Source organism: Ailuropoda melanoleuca, chromosome 14 (genome assembly GCF_002007445.2).
Source record: "Ailuropoda melanoleuca isolate Jingjing chromosome 14, ASM200744v2, whole genome shotgun sequence".
NCBI lineage: Eukaryota > Metazoa > Chordata > Mammalia > Carnivora > Ursidae > Ailuropoda > Ailuropoda melanoleuca.
This window is the reverse complement of record NC_048231.1, coordinates 7,206,364-7,226,931: the sequence shown is the minus strand read 5'-3', so window position 1 is coordinate 7,226,931 and position 20,568 is coordinate 7,206,364. Positions and strand designations below refer to the sequence as shown.

The 20,568-nt window shown below is 42.2% G+C and overlaps 1 protein-coding gene across 1 annotated transcript in view; it reads right to left on the bottom strand.

The window, feature by feature from the left end:
* The window catches only part of FNTB (farnesyltransferase, CAAX box, beta), a 64,704-nt gene extending 46,440 nt beyond the window's left edge, over positions 1–18,264 (bottom strand). The window contains exons 1-2 of the mRNA XM_002914168.4: positions 18,014–18,264; positions 4,453–4,517 (exon numbers count right to left, since the gene is read on the bottom strand). Of these exons, the coding sequence (XP_002914214.1) occupies positions 4,453–4,517; positions 18,014–18,157 (209 nt within the window). The 5' untranslated portion in view covers positions 18,158–18,264. The remainder of the gene's footprint in view (positions 1–4,452; positions 4,518–18,013) is intronic.
* Between the last annotated feature and the right edge of the window lie 2,304 nt (positions 18,265–20,568).

The window sequence follows — 20,568 nt, the reverse complement described above, 5'->3', positions numbered from 1 at the left end:
CTATGTGGCTGTGCAGAGGGGGATGGGAGATGGGGACACACAGGAGAAAGGATCAAGTAAGTAAATATGTTAAGGATACTGGAAGTCCAGTTTCACTATCTGAAAAGGAGCTTAGAGATATATGTGTACTGGGCAGCAATGTAAATTGTAAATACAATGTAATTTCTCACTATGATTTGAATCCCTTTGGGTTTCAAGACCCTGCATAACGTGCCTCTACCTACTTCTCTCCAACCTCACCTCACGCCCTCACTAAACTCCAGTCACACTGCCTTCTTTGCAAAGACTGTTCTTTTCAGTCTCAAGACTTCAGCTCATGCTGTTCCCTCTGTCTGGAACACTGTGACCACCTCCTAGACTCCTAAACTCTGACCAACTCCTACTCACCCCCTAGGTCTCAGCTTGAGAGCCACTTTCTCTGAGAGGCCTTCTGCTACAGACTGAATGTTGATGTCCCTTCAAAATTCATGTTGAGATCCTAATCCCCAGTGTGATGGTATTAGGAAGTAGGGCTTTTGGGAGGTGATTAGGTCATGAAGGGATTAGTGACCTTATAAAAGAGGCTCCAGAGAGCTCCCTCACCCCTTCCACCACATGAGGACAAAGTGGGAAGGTGACCATTTATGAACCAGGGAGTGGGCCTTCATCAAACACCGAATCTGCTGGTGCCTTGACCTTGGACTTCCCAGCCTCAAAACTGTGAGAAATAAATATTTCTTGTTTAAACCATCCCGNATTTATGAACCAGGGAGTGGGCCTTCATCAAACACCGAATCTGCTGGTGCCTTGACCTTGGACTTCCCAGCCCTCAAAACTGTGAGAAATAAATGTTTCTTGTTTAAACCACCCCATCGATGATAATTTGTTATAGCAGCCAGAACAGACTAAGACATGTCCCCTAACTTCCAAACCTAAATTACATCCTCCCTGTTATTCTCAGAGCATCCCATTCCCTTCTTTGACACTCATCCCATTGGTAACTATGTATTTGCATTTGTTTCTTTAATGGCTACCTCCCCCATGAGGACTAAGAGCCCAGTGGGGGCAGGACCTGGGTCGGCCTTGATCACCCTGTTTCCCAAGAGGAAACTGACATGGGAGTATGTGAGAGAGAGAGAGAGAGAGTTTAGTGTATGCATCTCGGATTTCTTACTAAAGCTAATATAATAAATGGAAAGGGGTAAATTCCTAAGTGTGTGGAACAGTGAGAATAACCACAGGGAAGGAAAAATAGCTTTCATGGGAAAGCAGGCTACTGACAAACAAAATTTAAAAGCACGGTCAAAAAGCTCCCTGGGAGGGACTACTTCCCTCCAGGATAGGATGCAGGTTTCACTGTCTTAAAGAGAGAGGGAAATCATTCTGGAATGGGAAATAATTGTAGAAAGTACTGACATTCAGCTTCAGCCTTGAATTTCAGCCAAATCTGGTATTTGACTGTGGCACTGGAAGGTTCAATGGGCAAATGCCTCCCTCAGCATTATTCCTGGCATCCCTGGAGCTGGGTGCAGTCAGTGGTCCTGGGCGTGTGTGTGATAGTATCACACTGATCAGCATCATAACCTCAAAAACAAACATGCCGTGTCATTTAGATTTATTGCTAGTATCCGAATATTCACTTTAGCTAAAAACGAAGGTTTGTTCCTCCATTATGTCAGACTTTTAAAATTGGACTTCTAAAATGTTAAATATTGAAATTGTGATAATAATTTAAAATTTTGCTAAATTTTCAGGTTTATTCTTCTATNTTGAATTTCAGCCAAATCTGGTATTTGACTGTGGCACTGGAAGGTTCAATGGGCAAATGCCTCCCTCAGCATCATTCCTAGCATCCCTGGAGCTGTGTGCGGTCAGTGGTCCTGGGCATGTGTGTGATAGTATCACACTGATCAGCATCACAACCTCAAAAACAAACATGCCGTGTCATTTAGATTTATTGCTAGTATCTGAATATTCACTTTAGCTAAAAATGAAGGTTTGTTCCTCCATTATGTCAGACTTTTAAAACTGGACTTCTAAAATGTTAAATATTGAAATTGTGATAATAACTTAAAATTCTGCTAAATTTTCAGGTTNAAGAAGCAGGCTCATAGCAGAGAAGCCTGATGTGGGGCTTGATCCCATAATGCCGGGATCACGCCCTGAGCCAAAGGGAGACGCTTAACCGCTGTGCCACCCAGGTGCCCCTTCTTCTATCCTAGAAATTTGTTCTACGATGGTGATGTTTGGCTTCAGCTTTATGCTGATATGTTGATTTATTTCAGCCATTCACTCAACTATTCTGCTAAAATGTGTAATATCTCTAGTATTAATTAGCATGCTGTGACATAATGAGATGCTTATTAGCATCTTTTAAAACACTCACTTTCATAGGCAACAATGATAAAATGGAAAATGTCAGATTCCTGAAATAAACCCGGAGCCCTGACATATTCTGCTTCCAGAAGGATCCAAACCCAAGAGGAACATCTTTGTCTTCCACCCACACCTGACCTGAGACCTGCGAATTCAGGGGACTTACTTTTTGTATTGTCCTCTAGCACCATTCCCAAAACACCACTTCTTCCTCCCAGACTATGTAACCTCCCATTATCCCTCACATCTCAGTAGGAATAAAAGAAAAGTCCAAGGGTCTATTCTGACGGTGGGTGAAAAGGAATGTTAAATGATCAAAAGTCCCTTTGGAAACACAGGGAACATGTGTCCACAGAGCCCCAGACAGCAGACAGTGACTCAGAGCCCAATCAGGTGAGTCACTGGGATGCAGCCGCTGGGCACAAAGGCCCCCCTAAAGCAATCACACCCCTCACCACCACCAAGCCCCACCACCTCTGAGGAAGCCTCGCCTGTACTGGGCAGAGCTGGTGCCCACCCGCCCCCCTCAGCTGTTTGTTGACTGATTTGTAAAAACACTCTGCTTTCTCTTTAGCACAAATGGCAGATTATGACACATATTTTTCTGTATTTTTCTTTTTCCATTTAATATATCTTGGAGATTATTCTAAGATATAAACCATGTTTAAATAAAAACTTGGAAGAAAATAAATAAAATATTTTTAAAAACCTATTTTGTAAAAATGTTATTTAAGTAGATTTGACATACACTGTTATATTAGTTTCAGCCCCCGAGCCATTTAAACAAATGGCTTCATTTCCTAATCTCCAGCAATAATTCATTTATTGAGGATTAAGCTTTAAGTTAACATACACAGATTTAGTTCAGCAGTTTGGGGAAAGACTCCTCTACTTAGTTGCTGTTTTCCCTCTTTCCTTCCCCAGGGAAGAAAAATGAAGATGACCTTCCCACCTGCTTTTCCCTTTTTCCAATTTGCCTTTTCCAGTTGTTTTCTGCTTTGGCTAATCGGAATTTCCAGAAGAAAATTTCTTTTTCAAGGAAATAATGGCAAAATATAATGGTGGTAAAAAAGACACAAAGTGAACTCAGGCTGGAACCATGCGTGGTGGTCCAGTAAGTCAGAGCACCCAGAGCCTGACTGGCCTGGAGTTTTCTGTTCGGTCTCCGAAGCAGGGGGCTCAGGGCTTAGGCAAGACCTTAGCTCCCTGTTTCCCAGCCAGAGCGAATCAGCCAGCAGCCCAACTGCCCTTTGTCCAGAGGGGGTCAAGGCAGAGTGCTGTATCACTAAGATAAAACCATGACCACACACAATTTCAGACTCCTGATCCGTTCTGATGGCTGGAACTATGACACAGGATGGTTCTGGAGAAACAACTTGGGACTGGGAGAGACATGCTAATAGCGGGATGAAATATCCTCATGAAATCCTAGCGTGATACATTATAAACCACAAACAAGAGAAAATAAGGGTTCAACTTAAATAAGTTTCTGCTTATAGTGCCCTTTATGGAATTTATGACATCAAATGGCTTAGAAAACTTCAACTTGCTAAGTGCCAAGGAAAACAAAAGGCACTGTATTTTCTCCCTGGAAACTTCATCCTTGATAGCAGCTCCACAGTTACCAATAAGGGCCGGGCTGGGGGAAGCTCAAACTCGTCACCTTTTCCCAGTCAAATCACAATATATGTCAAAAGAATCCATCCTTTGCTACCCCCTGGACTCTCCATCTGTTTCAAAGTGTCCTATGAAAAAGAAAATCTTGAGAATTCTGATCTGAACACTGGAGCAGCAGGTCATGACTAAGCAACAGAAACATGAACTTCTCCTCCCCATCTTCAGACCTCGGAGTCCAGGCCTTGGGGGGTCTCCCATGTAACACCTGATGGTTCAGTTCGAGGAGAGCATCTCCTCTAAACAGCTTTCTATTAGAGGGAGGAGTTGGGGTCATAAGCTTACCTGGTGGCCACAAGGTCAAGAAACCCTTCTCCCAACAGACTATCCCTTGAGTTTGAATAGGCTCGAGGAGGAAAGAAGAAAGGCTTGCACAGGAGGTGGTGTCTCCCAGATCCCCCCAAACTCCTAACCACAGCTTACCTTGGTACAAGGTGGTTGAACTTGTAAGAACTGAAGACATCTTGGATCTTTTCTTCTACTTTTGCCTGGTAAGAATGCAGGAGATGGGAGAGAGAAACAAATACGAATGAATCCTCTTGTCAACTTTTTCTTCCAGTTGCCACAAATGCCCATTGGCTACAGTTGCTTGGTGTGGTTTTGTACTTCATGGGACTTTAAGACTCGATTCAGGGGCTCTGCGGGATGGCAGTCTCAGGACAAACGAAACAGAGAGAATGTCCTATACCATGCTGGCACTATCATCACTTCTCCAGTAAAACAGCCATGTATCCAAACTAATGGCAGTTATAGAGTCCGGCACTCTGGCACACTGGCACCACTTACTTAGGGAGCAGACAAGGCATTCTGCTTGAGACATTGACTCCTGTCTGCTCTAGGAAGCCGTTTAGGTGTCCACTTAACTGGCCGTTCACAAATACAAAATTAATTCCTGCTAAGGGTCACACTTCTTATTGTCAGACTGAACCGCTTAAATACAGATTGAACAGTATTAAAACTCCCTAAGGGATTTACAAGAACATCAATCATTGAAACACCAATGAAATAGCACATCTGGTCCTTGGTCCTATGTCACACACAGGACTCCACAGTCCCATAATACGAAGGATTCCAGAAGGTCAGGTCACAAAAAAATCCAGATCACCTGTTTCCTCTCAAGATCTACCACAACCTGGTCACATGGTTTAGCTTCTATAAGGAAAGGATACAGCAATGCGGAAGCGGGTTGGTTAACAGGAGACAGGGTTTCTCCTTTCACTGGCATCCCTGTTCTTCGTAGTGAGGCATGTCCTCATTGAAATTTCAAGATACGTAATAATGTCCTCTCTGGGAATTTCAAAATGTATTCCTTATTTCCGAATCACCCACTGAGTTAGAGCGTCTAGGGCCCTTGACGTATGTGCAAGTATTTGTGATGATGAGGGGAGCAATGATGTGAATCATCTAAAATGGCAGCCAATCTAAAATTCATTTATACTTGGTTTCAGGATAGACTCTGATATTTGCCTCTGAACATGAGTTTGAGGGATAATATGGCTAGAAATTCATAATACTTCAAAAAACAGACTGAAGTCACTGTCAGAATCTGACTCAGGAGGAATAAGGAAGTTGTCCCGATTCCTCACAATTCTTTTCCTTTCCAGATTCTCACACAAGACTAACATAAAGCACCAGCCTAAATGGAAGACAGATTGCATTTCTCAGTTATGTGCCTTCCTTAGCTGTAAGCTGAAAGGGACAGAAAAATATACAAGAAACATACGTCAGTAAGATCATGCAATAAAGATTTACCTACAATATTGTTTCAACTAAGTAAATTGATGAATTCTGAATGAAACAAAAACAAAATGGGAGGAAAACTCACTTCCTTTACCCAAATACAAGCTGATTCAAATCCACATGACTTAATAATATCCCAAGGCTGATGGATGAGCCCATCGCCTCCTTCGCATTCTGACACTGAGACCCCTAGAGAGAAAAGGGTCCAGCCAAGAACTCCTTCATGAGGAGACCCACCTTCAGCTCCCCCTCAGACAACATAAGCAGCCAAGTACTAGATGAGGAAAATGGAGTTTTACTGCTAAATTAGGATACCTGACAGACAGAAGGCAGAAAGTGCTTAAAATATTCCCAACACTGTGTCATTTCTCTTCAGATTTCCTAATCACTCTTCTGCAAATGAACAAGCGATATTCCAATGCAGTTAGTAACGGACTCACGTCTGAAAATCTAAGTTATGAATTCCAACAAATACCTGAGTGTTAGAGGTCAGCTGTTGATAAAAATAGACAATAACAATTCCCTTTATCTTCTCTTTAAGAACTGGTATATTTTTCTGTTAGCTTCGTTGAGATATCATTCACACAGCACTCAATTCATCCATTTAAAGTGTATCATTCAACGGCTTTTAGTACATTCACAGAGTTGTGCATCCATTACCACAATCAATTTTAGAACATTTTAACTACCCCCAAAAGAAATCCTGCGGCCCTTAGCAGTCACTCCCAACCCTCCATCCTCCCAGTCCCTGTCAACTACTCCTCAATTATCTTTATAGATTCGCTTATTCTGGATGTTTCATAAAATGTAATCACACAGCATACGGTCCTTCATGACTACCTTCTTTCACTCAGCATAATGTTTTCAAGCTTCATCCGTGTTTTGGCATGAACCAGTACTTCGTTTCTTTTTATTGCCAAGTAATATTCTATTTTACGGATATATCACATTTTTTTTATCTGTTATTCATCATTTGATGGGCATTTGGGTTATTCCCATTTGGGGGCTATTATGAATAAAGTCGCTATGAACATTCTTGTATAAGTTTTCGGATGGGCATATGTTTTCATTTCTACTAAGGTATAGGTATACACCTAGGAGTGGAATTGCTGGACCATATGGTAACTCTGTGTTTAACTCTTTAAGGGCTATCAGACTGTTTTCCAAAGCAGTCATAGCATTTTACATTAGCAACAGAAATGTACGAGCATTCTAATTTCTTCACATCCTCACCAACACGTTACTCTCCATGGTTTTGATTATATCCATACTAGTGGGAGAGAAGCAATATTTCATTGTAGTTTTGATTGCAATTCCCTGATGGCTAATGATGTTGAGCATCTTTCTATGGGCTTATTGGCCATTTGTATATCTCCTTTAGAGAACGTCTATTCAGATACTTCTTTTTTTTTTTTAATTGGGTTGTCTTTTTATTACTGAATTGTAATAACTTCTTTTTTTTTTTTTAAAGATTTTATTTATTTATTCGACAGAGATAGAGACAGCCAAGAGAGAGAGGGAACACAAGCAGGAGGAGTGGGAGAGGAAGAAGCAGGCTCATAGCGGAGGAGCCTGAGGGGCTCGATCCCGCCAGGATCACGCCCTGAGCCAAAGGCAGACGCTCAACCGCTGTGCCACCCAGGCGCCCCTGTAATAACTTCTTATGTATTCTAGATACAAGTCCCTTATCAGATCATGATTTACAAAAATTTACTCCCATTCTATGGGGCACCTGGGTGGCTCAGTAGGCTGAGCTACTGACTCTTGGTTTCAGCTCAGGTCATGATCTTGGGGTCACGGGGTCTGGCCCACATCAGGCTCCCCACTCAGTCGGGAATCTGCTTGAGATTCTTTCCCTCTGCCCCTCCCCCCTGCTCTCATTCTTTCTTTCAAAATAGATGAGAACCTTTAAACCTGAGAACCTTAAAAAAACAAAATTTACTCCCATTCTACGTGTTGTCTTTAGGAACAGGTATATTTTAGAAAAAGATCACCTTAGAGCACACAGCACGGTTTCTAGAGTACAACTTTAAAAATAATACTTAGCAATACGCCTGCAATTTTTTTTGAAATATAGTAATGGATTAATATAGAAATTAAAAAGAACTCATCTGGCGAAGAGAAAATCAAAGTCGTCTCCAAAACATGCAACATCCTTTTTTGTCTTCCCTTCTCCCCATATGGCCTGCCAAGTGTTATATAAAATCTGAGTAAATGTGTTACTGAGAAGACGCAAGCATTCTTTGCTCCGCTTTGTGTAGCAGAAGCAAAGGAAATAAGCTAGTCATATACAAAGGAGTGACCATAGCAGGTGTGAGACTGCTATCCTTAGAAAAACCAGCTTGAACGGTTGACCCCTAGCTGGTGTCTAGAAACCTGAACTTGGGGAGGGTCCCCACCATTCCAAGAACTGATGAGTGGCTCCCTGTGCTGAAACTGCGTGAACACCCTGGTTTATGCTGAGCAGCTACTTTTTTCTCAGAGTCTGAAATTTTGAGACGTGCTAGGCAGAAGGTGCATATGTGACCAACCCCCAGTAAAAACCATGAGCAAAAAGTCTCTAAGAAGTTTGTCTGGTAGACAACACTTTGCATGTGTTGTCACAATTTGATGCCTGAGAAATTAAGTACGTCCTATGTGACTCCGCTGGGAGAAGACTCTTGGAAGCTTGTGTCTGATTTCCTCCGGACTATACTAAGAGCCTTTCACTTGCTGATTTTCCTTTGTAGCCTCTTGCTGTAATAAATCATAACCATGAGTACAACTATATGCTGAGTTCTCTGAATCCCTGTGGTGAATCAACTAGAGTTGGTCTTGGGGACCTCTAATACATTAGTAGATTTAGAAATTTAACCTTTGGGATAGAATTAAGGAAAGTACTCATAACAACTGCTTAATATCTACAGGCAAGATCTATAGCTAAATTCCTTTCTTTTTAAGATTTATTTATTTATTTATTTGATACAGAGAGAGGGAACACAAGCAGGGGGAGTGGGAGAGGGAGAAGCAGGCTTCCCGCTGAGCAGGGAGACCAATGCGGGGATCGATCCCAGAACGCTGGGATCATGACCTGAGCTGAAGGCGGGTGCTTAACGACTGAGTCACCCAGGCACCCCTACAGCTAAATTCCTTTTTAAGAATTTATCAAAATCCGGGGCGCCTGGGTGGCACAGCGGTTAAGCGTCTGCCTTCGGCTCAGGGCGTGATCCCGGCGTTATGGGATCGAGCCCCACATCAGGCTCCTCCACTATGAGCCTGCTTCTTCCTCTCCCTCTCCCCCTGCTTGTGTTCCCTCTCTCGCTGTCTGTCTCTATCTCTGTCAAATAAATAAAATCTTTAAAAAAAAAAAAAAGAATTTATCAAAATCCTCACTTTAAATATAAGAGAACTGGCATTAAGTATTAAAAAAACAAAGTTACCCTAGACATGAAAACTCTGAACATTATATAGCTCTCAAAACAGAATTAAAAAAAAAATCAGCCTCAATACTACATACAGATGTTAAACCATGCCCACTTTCCCTGAGCTCTCATTTTATCTTGGATTTTCATGCTTCCTTTCCATCCCAAAGGAAGAGACTATTATATTCTAGTTAGTCTCTCCTTTCAGCATGAGAACCCCAACAGGCAAGGCAGTCAGCAACCAGGTACAATACAAAGGCTGATTAACAGCCCCATAACAACAGATAACTTTCTTTTGTATAAATAGCAAATGGTCCATAGGTTCATTTCCCTTGGGCACAGGGCACACAGCTCATGACCATGTTAACGAAAATGATATGACTCTTTTGGGAGGAGGTGACAGGCTAAAGCATCTGACCTGTTTCAGAAACACTGCTATATGAAATAAGAAAGGCCACCGGATTAGTCACCAGAAGTTTTAGTCCCAAGGGATTATTAGCTCTTCAAAATTCTTAAATAGCCTGGAAAAAAAAAAAAGTAACTTTGACTAGTTCAAAACACACATACACACAAAGAGATAGAAAGATTCTTGGGACAATTGGGGAAATTTAAAAATTTAAAATGGGATATTAGATGATATTATAGAATTATTTTATTATCTTAGGTGTGATGTTATTGTCCTTATGTAGAAGAATGTTATTCTTTGGAGGTGCATGCTTTATTATTATCTTATTGTCAAAGATTCAGAAAAAATTAGTATATACATATATACACGTGTGTACACACACATACACACAGAAGAAATTGTGTCCTGGCTAGATGATCCATTGGCTTACCTCCTCTTTTGTCCTTAACTAGGCTGTTTCACACTCTGCATGTGTAGAAGTTAATTTGTAGAAAACTGATAGTTATGCAAATAATTTCTACCCATAGACATGAATATGGTATCTGGTAAAATGCAATTAGTGATCACTGTATGTATATTGACGAGTTTTGCATGCATTTGTAAATTCACCTCAGCATTCTTACCTGCATCTGAGCATCTCAGCACCTACTTGTCTGTGAATGCGTGGCACTTCGGGTTCTCTTCTGAACTAGTTATCCTATCTTATCAGTTCCACGAGTTAAATAAAATCTTTGGTGTGTTCATTTTATGTTTGTATGAGTCTTGATTTTATCCTCTTTTAAAATTTATCCTTTAACAGTTTATATGAAGGACAAAGATGAGGTGGAGGGTAAACAGATGCTGTCAATTGTTCGGTATATTTGAAATTTTTTATAATAAAATGTTGGAGGGAATTATTAAGAATCAAGTCATATCAAAACAAAACACTTAATACCCAAATTTCACCATGACTACTGTATCTAGGCATAAAATTTCTGAAAAGTCAAATACATTTGCAGACACACATACGATACATCCATATCCCAACTAAGCCTTGACTTTTGTACTTCTGTGGCCATGTTTTCATCACCCAATTTTAGCAAGAATCCTACCAAATTGGTTTAGACAGAATCCCCCATAATATCTGATCATTCTCAGAATCTGACTGGGTTCCTCATCCTCCATCATCCCCCAGTGATGTCTGCTCACCCTGGCCTCCCTTTAGGAGGAAGCCTGTTAAATTGGCTTACCCAGAATTCCTCCTTTCCCCTGACCATTCCTCTTAGTAAGTTCCCATCCATCCAGGAATCCCTCTACCTTGCTCCTTGGCTATAAATTCCCAGTTTCCCTTGTCGTATTCAGAGTTGAGCCCAATCTTTCTCCCCTACTGCAAACGTCACTGTAGTAATAAAGTCTTGAGCAGAGACTTCCTTTAACAAGTGTCACAAATAACTTTTTCCTTAACAGTACCACCCACAACCACCGGCAGAATGACTCAAGTTGAAAAAACCAACAACACCAAATGTTGGCGAGGACATAGAGCAACCAGCACTCTTATTATACAATGCAAGTGAGGGTATAAAATGTACAACCACTCTGAAAAAGGAGAGCAGTCTCTTATAAAACTCAGCATACACCCACCCTATGATCCAACAATTCCGCTTTTAGGTCTTCGCTCAACAGAAATGAAAACATATGCTCATAAAAAAGACTTCTACAAGAACGTAGCATTTATAGCCATTAATATCCAAAATCTAGAAATAGCTCAGTTGTCCATCAAGAGAAAAAGGGATTAAAAAAATCAACAACAGTGTTAAAAAGAAAGCCACAGGCCCAAAATAAAGTCACTTATGCTAGGTCACCAAACTGGGGCTTAATACCTAACCTAATTGCACTTTCAACCTCCCCCAGAAATGTAATCTTAACCAGTCAAGAATGCCAGTAAGGTAACCTGTCACATGGGCCCTCTCTGTGGACATGACCATGGAAGGGGGACCTCACCCAAAATAAACCTTTTCTTCTGTGTGCCTTTAAAACCTTTCCCTTTCTGTAGCCCTTTGGAGTTCATTTCTACTTGCTAAATGGGATGCTGCCCGATTAATGAATTGTTTACTAAAGCCAATTAGATCTTCAAATTTATTCAGTTGAATTTTGGTCTTTAACAGATTAGGTGGCAGCATTGGGATCCAAAGCAAATTTGTGGTGGCATCTGGAGACAACAAGAAACAGGTGTGGTGCCCTGCAAACCCTTCTGAGTTCACGGTCTTTCTCGCCATTTCTGAGGACTGCCAGCAAGCTCGCTCAGTGGAGCTCCCCATCTGACTGGCTTTCCAGTCTAGGGTTACTGGTGGGCCTAGCCCCAGTCCTCAGCCCTTGGTTGAATCTGCAATTCCACGTTGGAATCCCTTCCCCAGTTCCAGTCCACAGTCCCCATTAATGGAGTCTGCTGGTTTAATCCAGACTGGAAATTGCTGGTGGTGCACACAGGGCCTTCTATTAGCCAAGCTGCAGTAACTTCTAAGCCCCAGCCCTCGGTTCTATCTTCAGATTCCACGCTGGGAACTAGTGGTGGTGGCTGCAATTCTCCATTGGTTTGGAATCAGTCCACAGTCCCCCTTCTTTGAGGTCTGCTGGTTCAATCTTTTCCCCAGTCCCTCGTCCTTTGGTTCCTGCTGGTGTCCACACTTCCATTTCCTCAGTACTGTTGGTTTCTGTTAATGTGCACATGAGGTAAAGCTTAACTAAAAGAAAAATGATAAATTAATAATGATAGAATGGGATCGTTAAAATCCAAAGAATGAAGTGCTCACCCTCTGGCGTGTCTGCTTACTTTATACCTAAGAACTATGGCCCCAGAAGCTATAAATGTCTACGAGCCTGTTTTGTGTCCTAAAGGACTTAGCTTGGTAACTGTCAGGAGCCCCAAAATAATGCCAGATGGAATGAGGCTGCTCAGAACACAGAATAATTTCTATTCATGGATGAGAGGTGAAAACCATCTCTTCCACAGCATCTATCTAAAGCCGATCTAATGAGGCACCAACTTTCATACCATGAACTGTCACGTCCCTCCTTCCTACATCTCCCCCTCTCTCCCAAAGGAGGACCCTTCCAGAAAGTGGACTTGCTGCCTGATACTCACGCTAATGCTGAAGATTCAGTAAAAGAATCATTAGTAGGTTAAGTGTAAGGCAAGGATTTCTCTAAAACAAAACAAAACAAAATAAAAAACCCTCAGGAAAAACAAGGCATTCCTAAGCAATCCTTACAATGCACCTCTTCCTATAAGGAATTCTTTCAATCCTTTGTTTTGAATACAAAGTACCAGTTGGGGTTGACCTACTCAGCCTAAAACAACCTCAACCAAGGTTTGTTTTGGCTGCTTATAGAGGTAAGCTGATGGTACCAAAGAAAGATGACAAATTAAGCACAGATTTAGCAATCATTCCTGAGGATATGAACTCACACTTCTGCCTGTTAAGTTGCCACTGTAAACCCTTCTAAAGATCATCTTAAAAAATGAATAGTAGTTAAGTCGTGGTGATCACAGATATACACCAACTGGACACGTTGTAAAAGGACCCTAATGTTACACAGGTGGGTACCTGTAACTTGGGATAAAATATTCCTGCCCATATTTAAAAGGGATTTATCTCAAAACACTGAAAATGTGGTCTGGAAAAACACATTGGTTTACCCAAAATGTGGCTCCAGCAAGATAAAAATACTAAAGTCAAAGATGTACGTGGAGATTTTGGAGAAAATTTTTTTATAAATAAAGAGGAAAAACAATATTTCTAAATTAGTGTGATTTTACAGGGTGTGATTCTAAACAGGTACATGTACCTAAATTTAAATGTAAATTTTGATTTGTTCACTTACATACTTAAAAGTACATGTATTTTCAAGTTGGCCAAAAAAACTTTTTTTGGACTTTTTAATAGGGAAATTGGGGGAAATTTGATATTTGGAATTGTCTTAGAGTTGAGCAACATGATACATGCTGAATTTCAATACAGTAAAACCAATTCACCATAGCTAGCCTGTTGACGATGTAACCAAGCAGAGCTCTGATCTCTTTTATCAGAAGCACAAAAAACTAGTAAGTTTGATTATATTCAGTGACTTGTTTCACCTCCATTTAATAATCTTTCAGAGATTATAACTTGAAAAAAGTCGACACTTGAAACCAGCTCCTCAGCCTGTCTCCATCCCACTCCCAACACCCACCCCCAATCCCACTGGCTTCACCCACCCAGCTGACCTAATTTCTTACCACAGCTGACATGCCCCCTCCATGCCCGGTAGGGTGGAGTCTTCCCTCCTACCAGCTTCTCTCACTGGAATGGCTACCCCCCCAACTCCATCCTTTACCATCCGACATCCTCCATGAAGTTGTCCTGACCACCTCAGCCCACAACATATGGCTTCCGCTCCCCCAAACCCTTGCGCAATGCAGTCATCATTTAGCACTTACACGTGCTTCTGTAAATTATTCTGTGGTTGCTTCAGGCATATTCTTTTTTCTCTCTATGAGAAAAGAATTTTGAGGGCAGGAACTAGGACTGATAATCATTCCAGATACTCCTCATAGTTGACTGTCACTTGACTGAATGCTGTCTAATGACCTCATGCCATTTCAAGTGGAGGATGCTTTTACCCCTGTTTCTAAGGACAAACTAAAAGAAAAACAGCAGTAGTACCTTCTGTAAACAGCTGTTTTTGGCAGGCTTGCTACCTCTGAGACTATGCCGGTATCAACCTACTAGACTGAATCACAGAGCATTTGCAAAAGGGGTAACTGCAGATAGCACAAAAAAGGAAGACAACCACAGCTTGTTTTCTAGAGTTGTAAAACGTTCATGTACCAACCCGTCAGGGAAACAGCTTGTCAAGGCAGAAATCTTTAAAAATACCCAGAACCTGACCACTGTTCATTACCTCCACCACCACAGCCCTGAGCTAAGTTGCCATCATACATCACCTGGATTACTGCCACAGCCTCCTAACTGGTCCCCTTGCACCCCTCTTCACCTCCTCACAATCCCAACAGTGACCTACATGGGCCTGTTAAAATGCTAGTCAGATCGGTCAAAGCTCTCAGATCCTGGATCAGTCTGACTCCTGGCAGGAAACAGATGACACGTTCAAAGTGGGTGATTTGAGGGGAGTTTATAAAGGAACTAGTTACAAAGATGTAGGCAGGTGTAGGGAAACCACAAGAGAGAGTGCAGTACTCTAGGATAGGCAACACAGGGGTACTCAATCCCCCCCTAGGCCTGAAAAGTGTGAAGAGAAGGCGTGGAAAGGGTGCCAGAGAGCTCCAATGGAAGGCACCTGAAAAGAGTTGTGACCTCAAGTCTAGAAACCCTCCAGACCACGCAATCTCTCAGGAAAGGAGTAAATGTGCTGGTCTAATTCTGCCTCTCTCTCATCCCCTATCAGTATGCCCCATGGCCAAATACACCCAGAAGCCATAAGGCGAGGGAGCCTGTCCACGCAGGTCCACCTCTTGGGGCACATCTGCAGAGCCGGGTGGAAAAGGATAGAGTGGATCTGGGGAGGTTAAAAGAAGCTATCCAGCCAAAGGGCTCCCCACCTCACTCAGGAGAACTGAAAGTATACTTACAGTGGTCTGTGAGGCCCCACACGATCAGATCTCATCTCCTATTCTCCTGTTTACTAACCTCTCTCCTCACAGTGACTCTTCACTCACCAGTCACTAGGGAGGCCTCAGGTCCTTTATACTTGCTGCTCTCTCTGCCCAGAATGCTTCTTGCTGACACACACATGGCTTGTTCCCTCACTTACTTCAGGTCTCAGCTCAAGTGGCAAGCACATCATCAGATGCTTTCCCTTACCATCTGATATAAAAACCGTTCCTGCTCCTACCCCACCCATTCCTGGCATACTTCATCTCTCCTATCCTGTGGCTTTTTCTCCACAGCACTTCTTTTTGAAGTCAGATAGACAGAAGATGGATATTTAGATAGACGGATGGATGAATGGATGGATAGATAGATAGATAGATATTTTTCCCTTTTTTGTTGACTGTCTCCCTGGCCTAGAAGAAAAGTTTCATAAAGGTACCAACTTGGCCTCTTTTGTTTATTGCCTTATTGTCCAGTGCCTTGAACAGAGCCTGGCCCAGAGAAGACACTCAAGTATTTGTTGAACGAATAAAAATGTGAATGAATAGAACAGAAGAATCCATAGCTAAGGGTTCCTTACACTGTTTATAGGTTTAATTCCTATTATCAAATTGTTGCTTAACAAAAGAATAAAGTCTCCTGATAATCAGACAGGAAACAGGAGATAAGCATTTGTTCTTATTGGCAATGGCACAAAATTAAACCATGTCAGTAAATCCCTATGAATAAATGGGCGGAACCAAGATACTAGAATAACTAGTATCTTCTGTAGACAACTCCCCCAACAAGGTTGGTATTTCTTATGAATATATATCATCATTAACCTACCCACCTAGTACCTCTCCAAGCCTCAGTTTTCTTGTCTGTGAAATGGAACATGGTTGAGTGATACAATGTATAGAGAGCATTTAGCACATTTAGCACAGAACTAGGACTCAGTAAATGGATACTAGATTATTAGTAGTGTTGACACTGAGGTAACCATTTGTATGAGATACTGCATCATCTTCCTACTCTCTGGAACTGTTTATCCCAGACTTTTAAACTATGAACTGGAAGAATGATGGAAAAGACAAACAAGATGCTCTACTATCTATCACATAGTTGGGCCTAGATTTGAAAGACACCCTATAATAACAATGTTCCATATCGGCGCCTAGCCCTGGCCTTGGCTGACCCTTTGGCAGCCCAGACTCTTGTTGCATCCATTTTTGCATCACTTATTACGCCTAGACATTTAAAATATAAGTGCTAGTATTTCCTGGTAGGAACTAAGCAGGGACACTCAACTGAAAAATAAAGTAGTATAGGAAAAAGCGAGCAGATCAGTAAAACTCCTGATAATGTTCTTGTTTTTGACTTGCCCCTTTAACCCTGTAAGTCTCTGTCCCGGTCTCTAAATTAACAGACCCGCTTCTGATTTCCTTTTCTCCACTAGTATTCTGTCCATATCCTTATCTGCTGGGTCAGTTAAATACATAAAAAGTGACCCAATAGTCTTACCTCACATATAAAGGAAAAAGCTTGACCTGAATGAACTCTACAGCCCGTCACTTAGGAATACTGCAAAGATTCTGTATGTTTTTCATTGATGGGAGATTTCTTTGCAATCTTTCGCAAAAGAGTTCTGTAGAAAGACACACTGGTGGGCTAACTTTAAGCTGGGGAGCTAGATTCAAAAGGAAAGGGTTAAAACCCATGTAGCATAAATCTTCAGTTATAATATTCTTTCAGCTACTATGCGTATAATTCAAGTCCTTATTTTTTTGTTATAAAGTTATAATTATGTTCATAGTCATAAATATAAAGTATGATAACTATCACTACTAATTTTGCCAAAATGCAGGCTTCCAAGTTCAGGTATGAAAGTCAAAGCAAGTCCCTCCGAGGGTAAGCCTGGGTACTGACCTTACTAAGAGATGTATTTTATTTGTTAGTACTAACGCCTGATGCTTGTTAGTACTAAAATGAATCACCTCAACCACTTCTAGTGACGGATGGGCAAACATTTCCACAATAACTTGGGTACAATTCCAAATGGAGAATGAAAAGAAAAACAAAACTAGAGTTCATTACTCATTCCTCAAGCACTGTTCAAAATTATAGGTTCGAGGCCTTAATGAATGAAGGATAAGTCGTCTAAAAATGTATAATTTTATTATAGCGCTTTCCAGACAGTATTGCTTTCCTCAACCAGGCTGTGCCACGCTCTTGGTCAGAAACTGTTCTTTTCTTTGTATTTCTAGCGCTTCACGTTGTGTCCAATACTTTGCTGGCGCTCAAATGATTGAATGACTACTAAAATGCCCACCCACGAGGCAGGCCCTACGCCTAGCACTGCAGGTCAGCAATTAAACAGATCCTGGAATGGCATGATCGCAGTCAGGCCAGTTCTTCTCCCCTCTAAGTCCCAAAACTACGAGCAGGGCGAGGAAAGTGCACTACCCATCTGAAAACCTCCCAATGTCCCGGCGAATGAAACTGGCTGTCTGACCCGCCCGGGCTGCTTCAGTCCTCCAGGCACAGAACACGATTCTCTCCGCTTCCTTAGGCAGAGAGAAACCAGGTACTGTCCTTCCCTCCAAACCCAACCCTGAAAACGACCCCTCCCCAACCTGGCCCCACAAACGCTTCATTCCCCAACCCAACCAAGCCTGGGCTCCCAGAGCTTCCCAGAGGGGAGGCGCCGCAGTGCACTGTGGGAGTAGTAGTTCCCCGGTGAGTTCCGCACGCCCACGGCCCTGCGGACGGGACTCCCGCTCCCAGAAGCCCCCGCGTGGGCGCCACGCTCAGTGCGGCCACCTCACCTGTTCTATGGACGTGACTGTTTCCACCGAGTCGTCCTGCAACCGCTCCCGTGCGTGCTCGGGCCTCAGACTGTACAGCGGCTCTGACCAGACGGGGGAGGAAGATGGAGGGCAATAGTAGGTGAAGGAACTCGGAGAAGCCATGATCAGGAGAGCAGCAGGCGGTGTATAGGACTCCCTTCGTCAAACAACAACGCGCATTGAAACTCAAGCGGGCTAAGAAGCTACGGAGAGCGGTAGAGTCAAAAAGACTTTGAACGCGAATCTCTCTCCACCCACCTACACATTTTCAGGGAGCGAGTTACTAGGATGCTGCCGCCCCCCATTGGGCAGAGGAGCTGCTGCAGGAGGCTCAGCTTCCTGCCGCGCAAGGAAGGAAGGAAGGATGTGTCTATCCATCTGGATTTCATTTCAGAGAGATGGTGTAGGACGCCTCGGTTCGTTATGCAAATTAACACACGCACGCATACTTCAACATTGTGCTAATTGTCACCTAATTGTAATGGCAGTAGTTCTCACTTTTGGGTCCCCAAGAACCGTGAGTGGAACTGTAAAAACATTTTTGAGAGCTCTCCTGACTCAAACACGCTATCACTAATAGAATCACTGTGCACCTTTGGGGTGCGTGACAGCAGCCCAGGAGAAGCCTTGGGCTCCTCAACAAGGGAATTGCCTTCTCTGTACTCCGTGATGGAGGGAAGGGGCAATGGAGTTGTCTCCTATCCCCCAGAGAGTTACAATGCAGTAGCAGGAACTAAAGTGCAGTAGAAGGAACAAGTATAAGTGAAACGACAAAGGAAATATTCGTTTATTCAGTTGTTTAGGAAGCACCAACTATACGTCAAACACGGTGCGAGGACCTAGGAATACAAAAGTGAACAAAACAAAGTCCCTGCCCTTGGGAACCTTACAGTCTAGTGGAATAGACAATTAATGAACACACAATAAATATATGAAGACTTGCGATAAATGGTATGAAAGAAAATAACAGGGTCTATGAGAGAGAAAGGAAAGTAAGAGGGGACTAATTAGATTGTGTGGTCAGGCCAACCCTCTCTGAGGCCTCTCTGAGACCCAAAGGATGACAAGGAGCCATCCACATGAACCACATGAGGAAGAGATCCAGGAGAGGAAGGAACAAGTGTGAGAGAACATTGCCACAGATATACGTATGTATATTAATTCTGATGATTTAATCTGAAGGTGTTCAAAATAAACAAAATTCTTATTGAGTAGGGTTAATCATCATATGTGCCTACATAAAAATGTTAAAGTTGTGATTTTAGGAAAATCCTGTCTTTGGACAAGGATTAGAAGAAACCCTCTTTCAGGGCCCTGGAAGGACTACATCAAAATTATAATGCCAAGAATTGGGGAAGAGGGACAGAGGATACCATAATAACAGAATTTCCAAATAGACTCTGACAACTTCCTGCTTAGAGTATTTACTCTGTTCCCACTCAATTCCAAGTCACAAGTCTTGAACACAAGAAACTGTGGTGTGGTATGTCACAACCAACCATTCCCCTCTTACCCATCTCTGGTGTTAAATAGAAGCTCTCAGAAAGAGTCTAAAGATGAGGCTGGGGTGACATAAAGGCAGGTAAACACTATCATCGTGTCCATTTTAGTGGTCCTGTTGCTGAGTTAAGTCCTATAGGTGGCAAAATGTTTCTAAATCTGAGAATAAGTAACACTGTGTGGGTTGGGGTCATGGATATGGCTGCACTGTACTTCCCTCTATATTTGAATTTTATTGTCTTTCCATTGGTTCTATTCTGGGGGGGAAATGGTCTGATAAAGGTCTGAGTCACATCTAAGGATTCAGCCTTCTTTGTAAAGAGTTGCTTTGCTGGCTAGAAATTTAAATTGAGCTACTGAAAGAGTAGCTGGAACAGTTTTGTCACAAATTGTTATATCTGTTACAGGTGCACCTAAAGCAATTGCAAATTGTATTCAAGAAATAGAAATCCATTTCTGAAATGCAATCTCTTCTGCAATGGGACCTGAAAGGGGCATGGCAAGAACCTCCTGCAGGATACCATCTATTCATTCAATAGGTATTTATTGAGTCCCCATTATGTGCTGAGCACTGGACTAAGTGCTAAGGAGACAGTGGTGAAAAAGCCAGACACAGTCTCAACCCTTACAGGGCTCATGATTTACCAGAAGAAACAGACATTAAACAATCATTACAAAATTGACTATTTCATTACAGTTGGGGGAAAAGGCAGACCCATGGGTCATTGTGAGATTATATAACAGGGAAAATTTACGGCAGTCTGGAAGATCAGGAAAGACTCACATAAGGAAATGAGTTAATTAATGCAGGATGAGGGGATATCCCAGGCAAAGGAAACCCAGTGACACCCAAAGATCAAGGGAAACAAGGAATGAAACATCTGAGGAGTTTGTACTCTGTGTAGCACTGAGAGGATTGCTCAGTCTTGGATCAGCAATGGCCCACCAGTTGTCCTTCCTCTGGGTTTGATAAAACCACTGGTTCAAGAAGCAGAATGAATGTAAATATTGGCAGTATGGCAAAGAATGATATA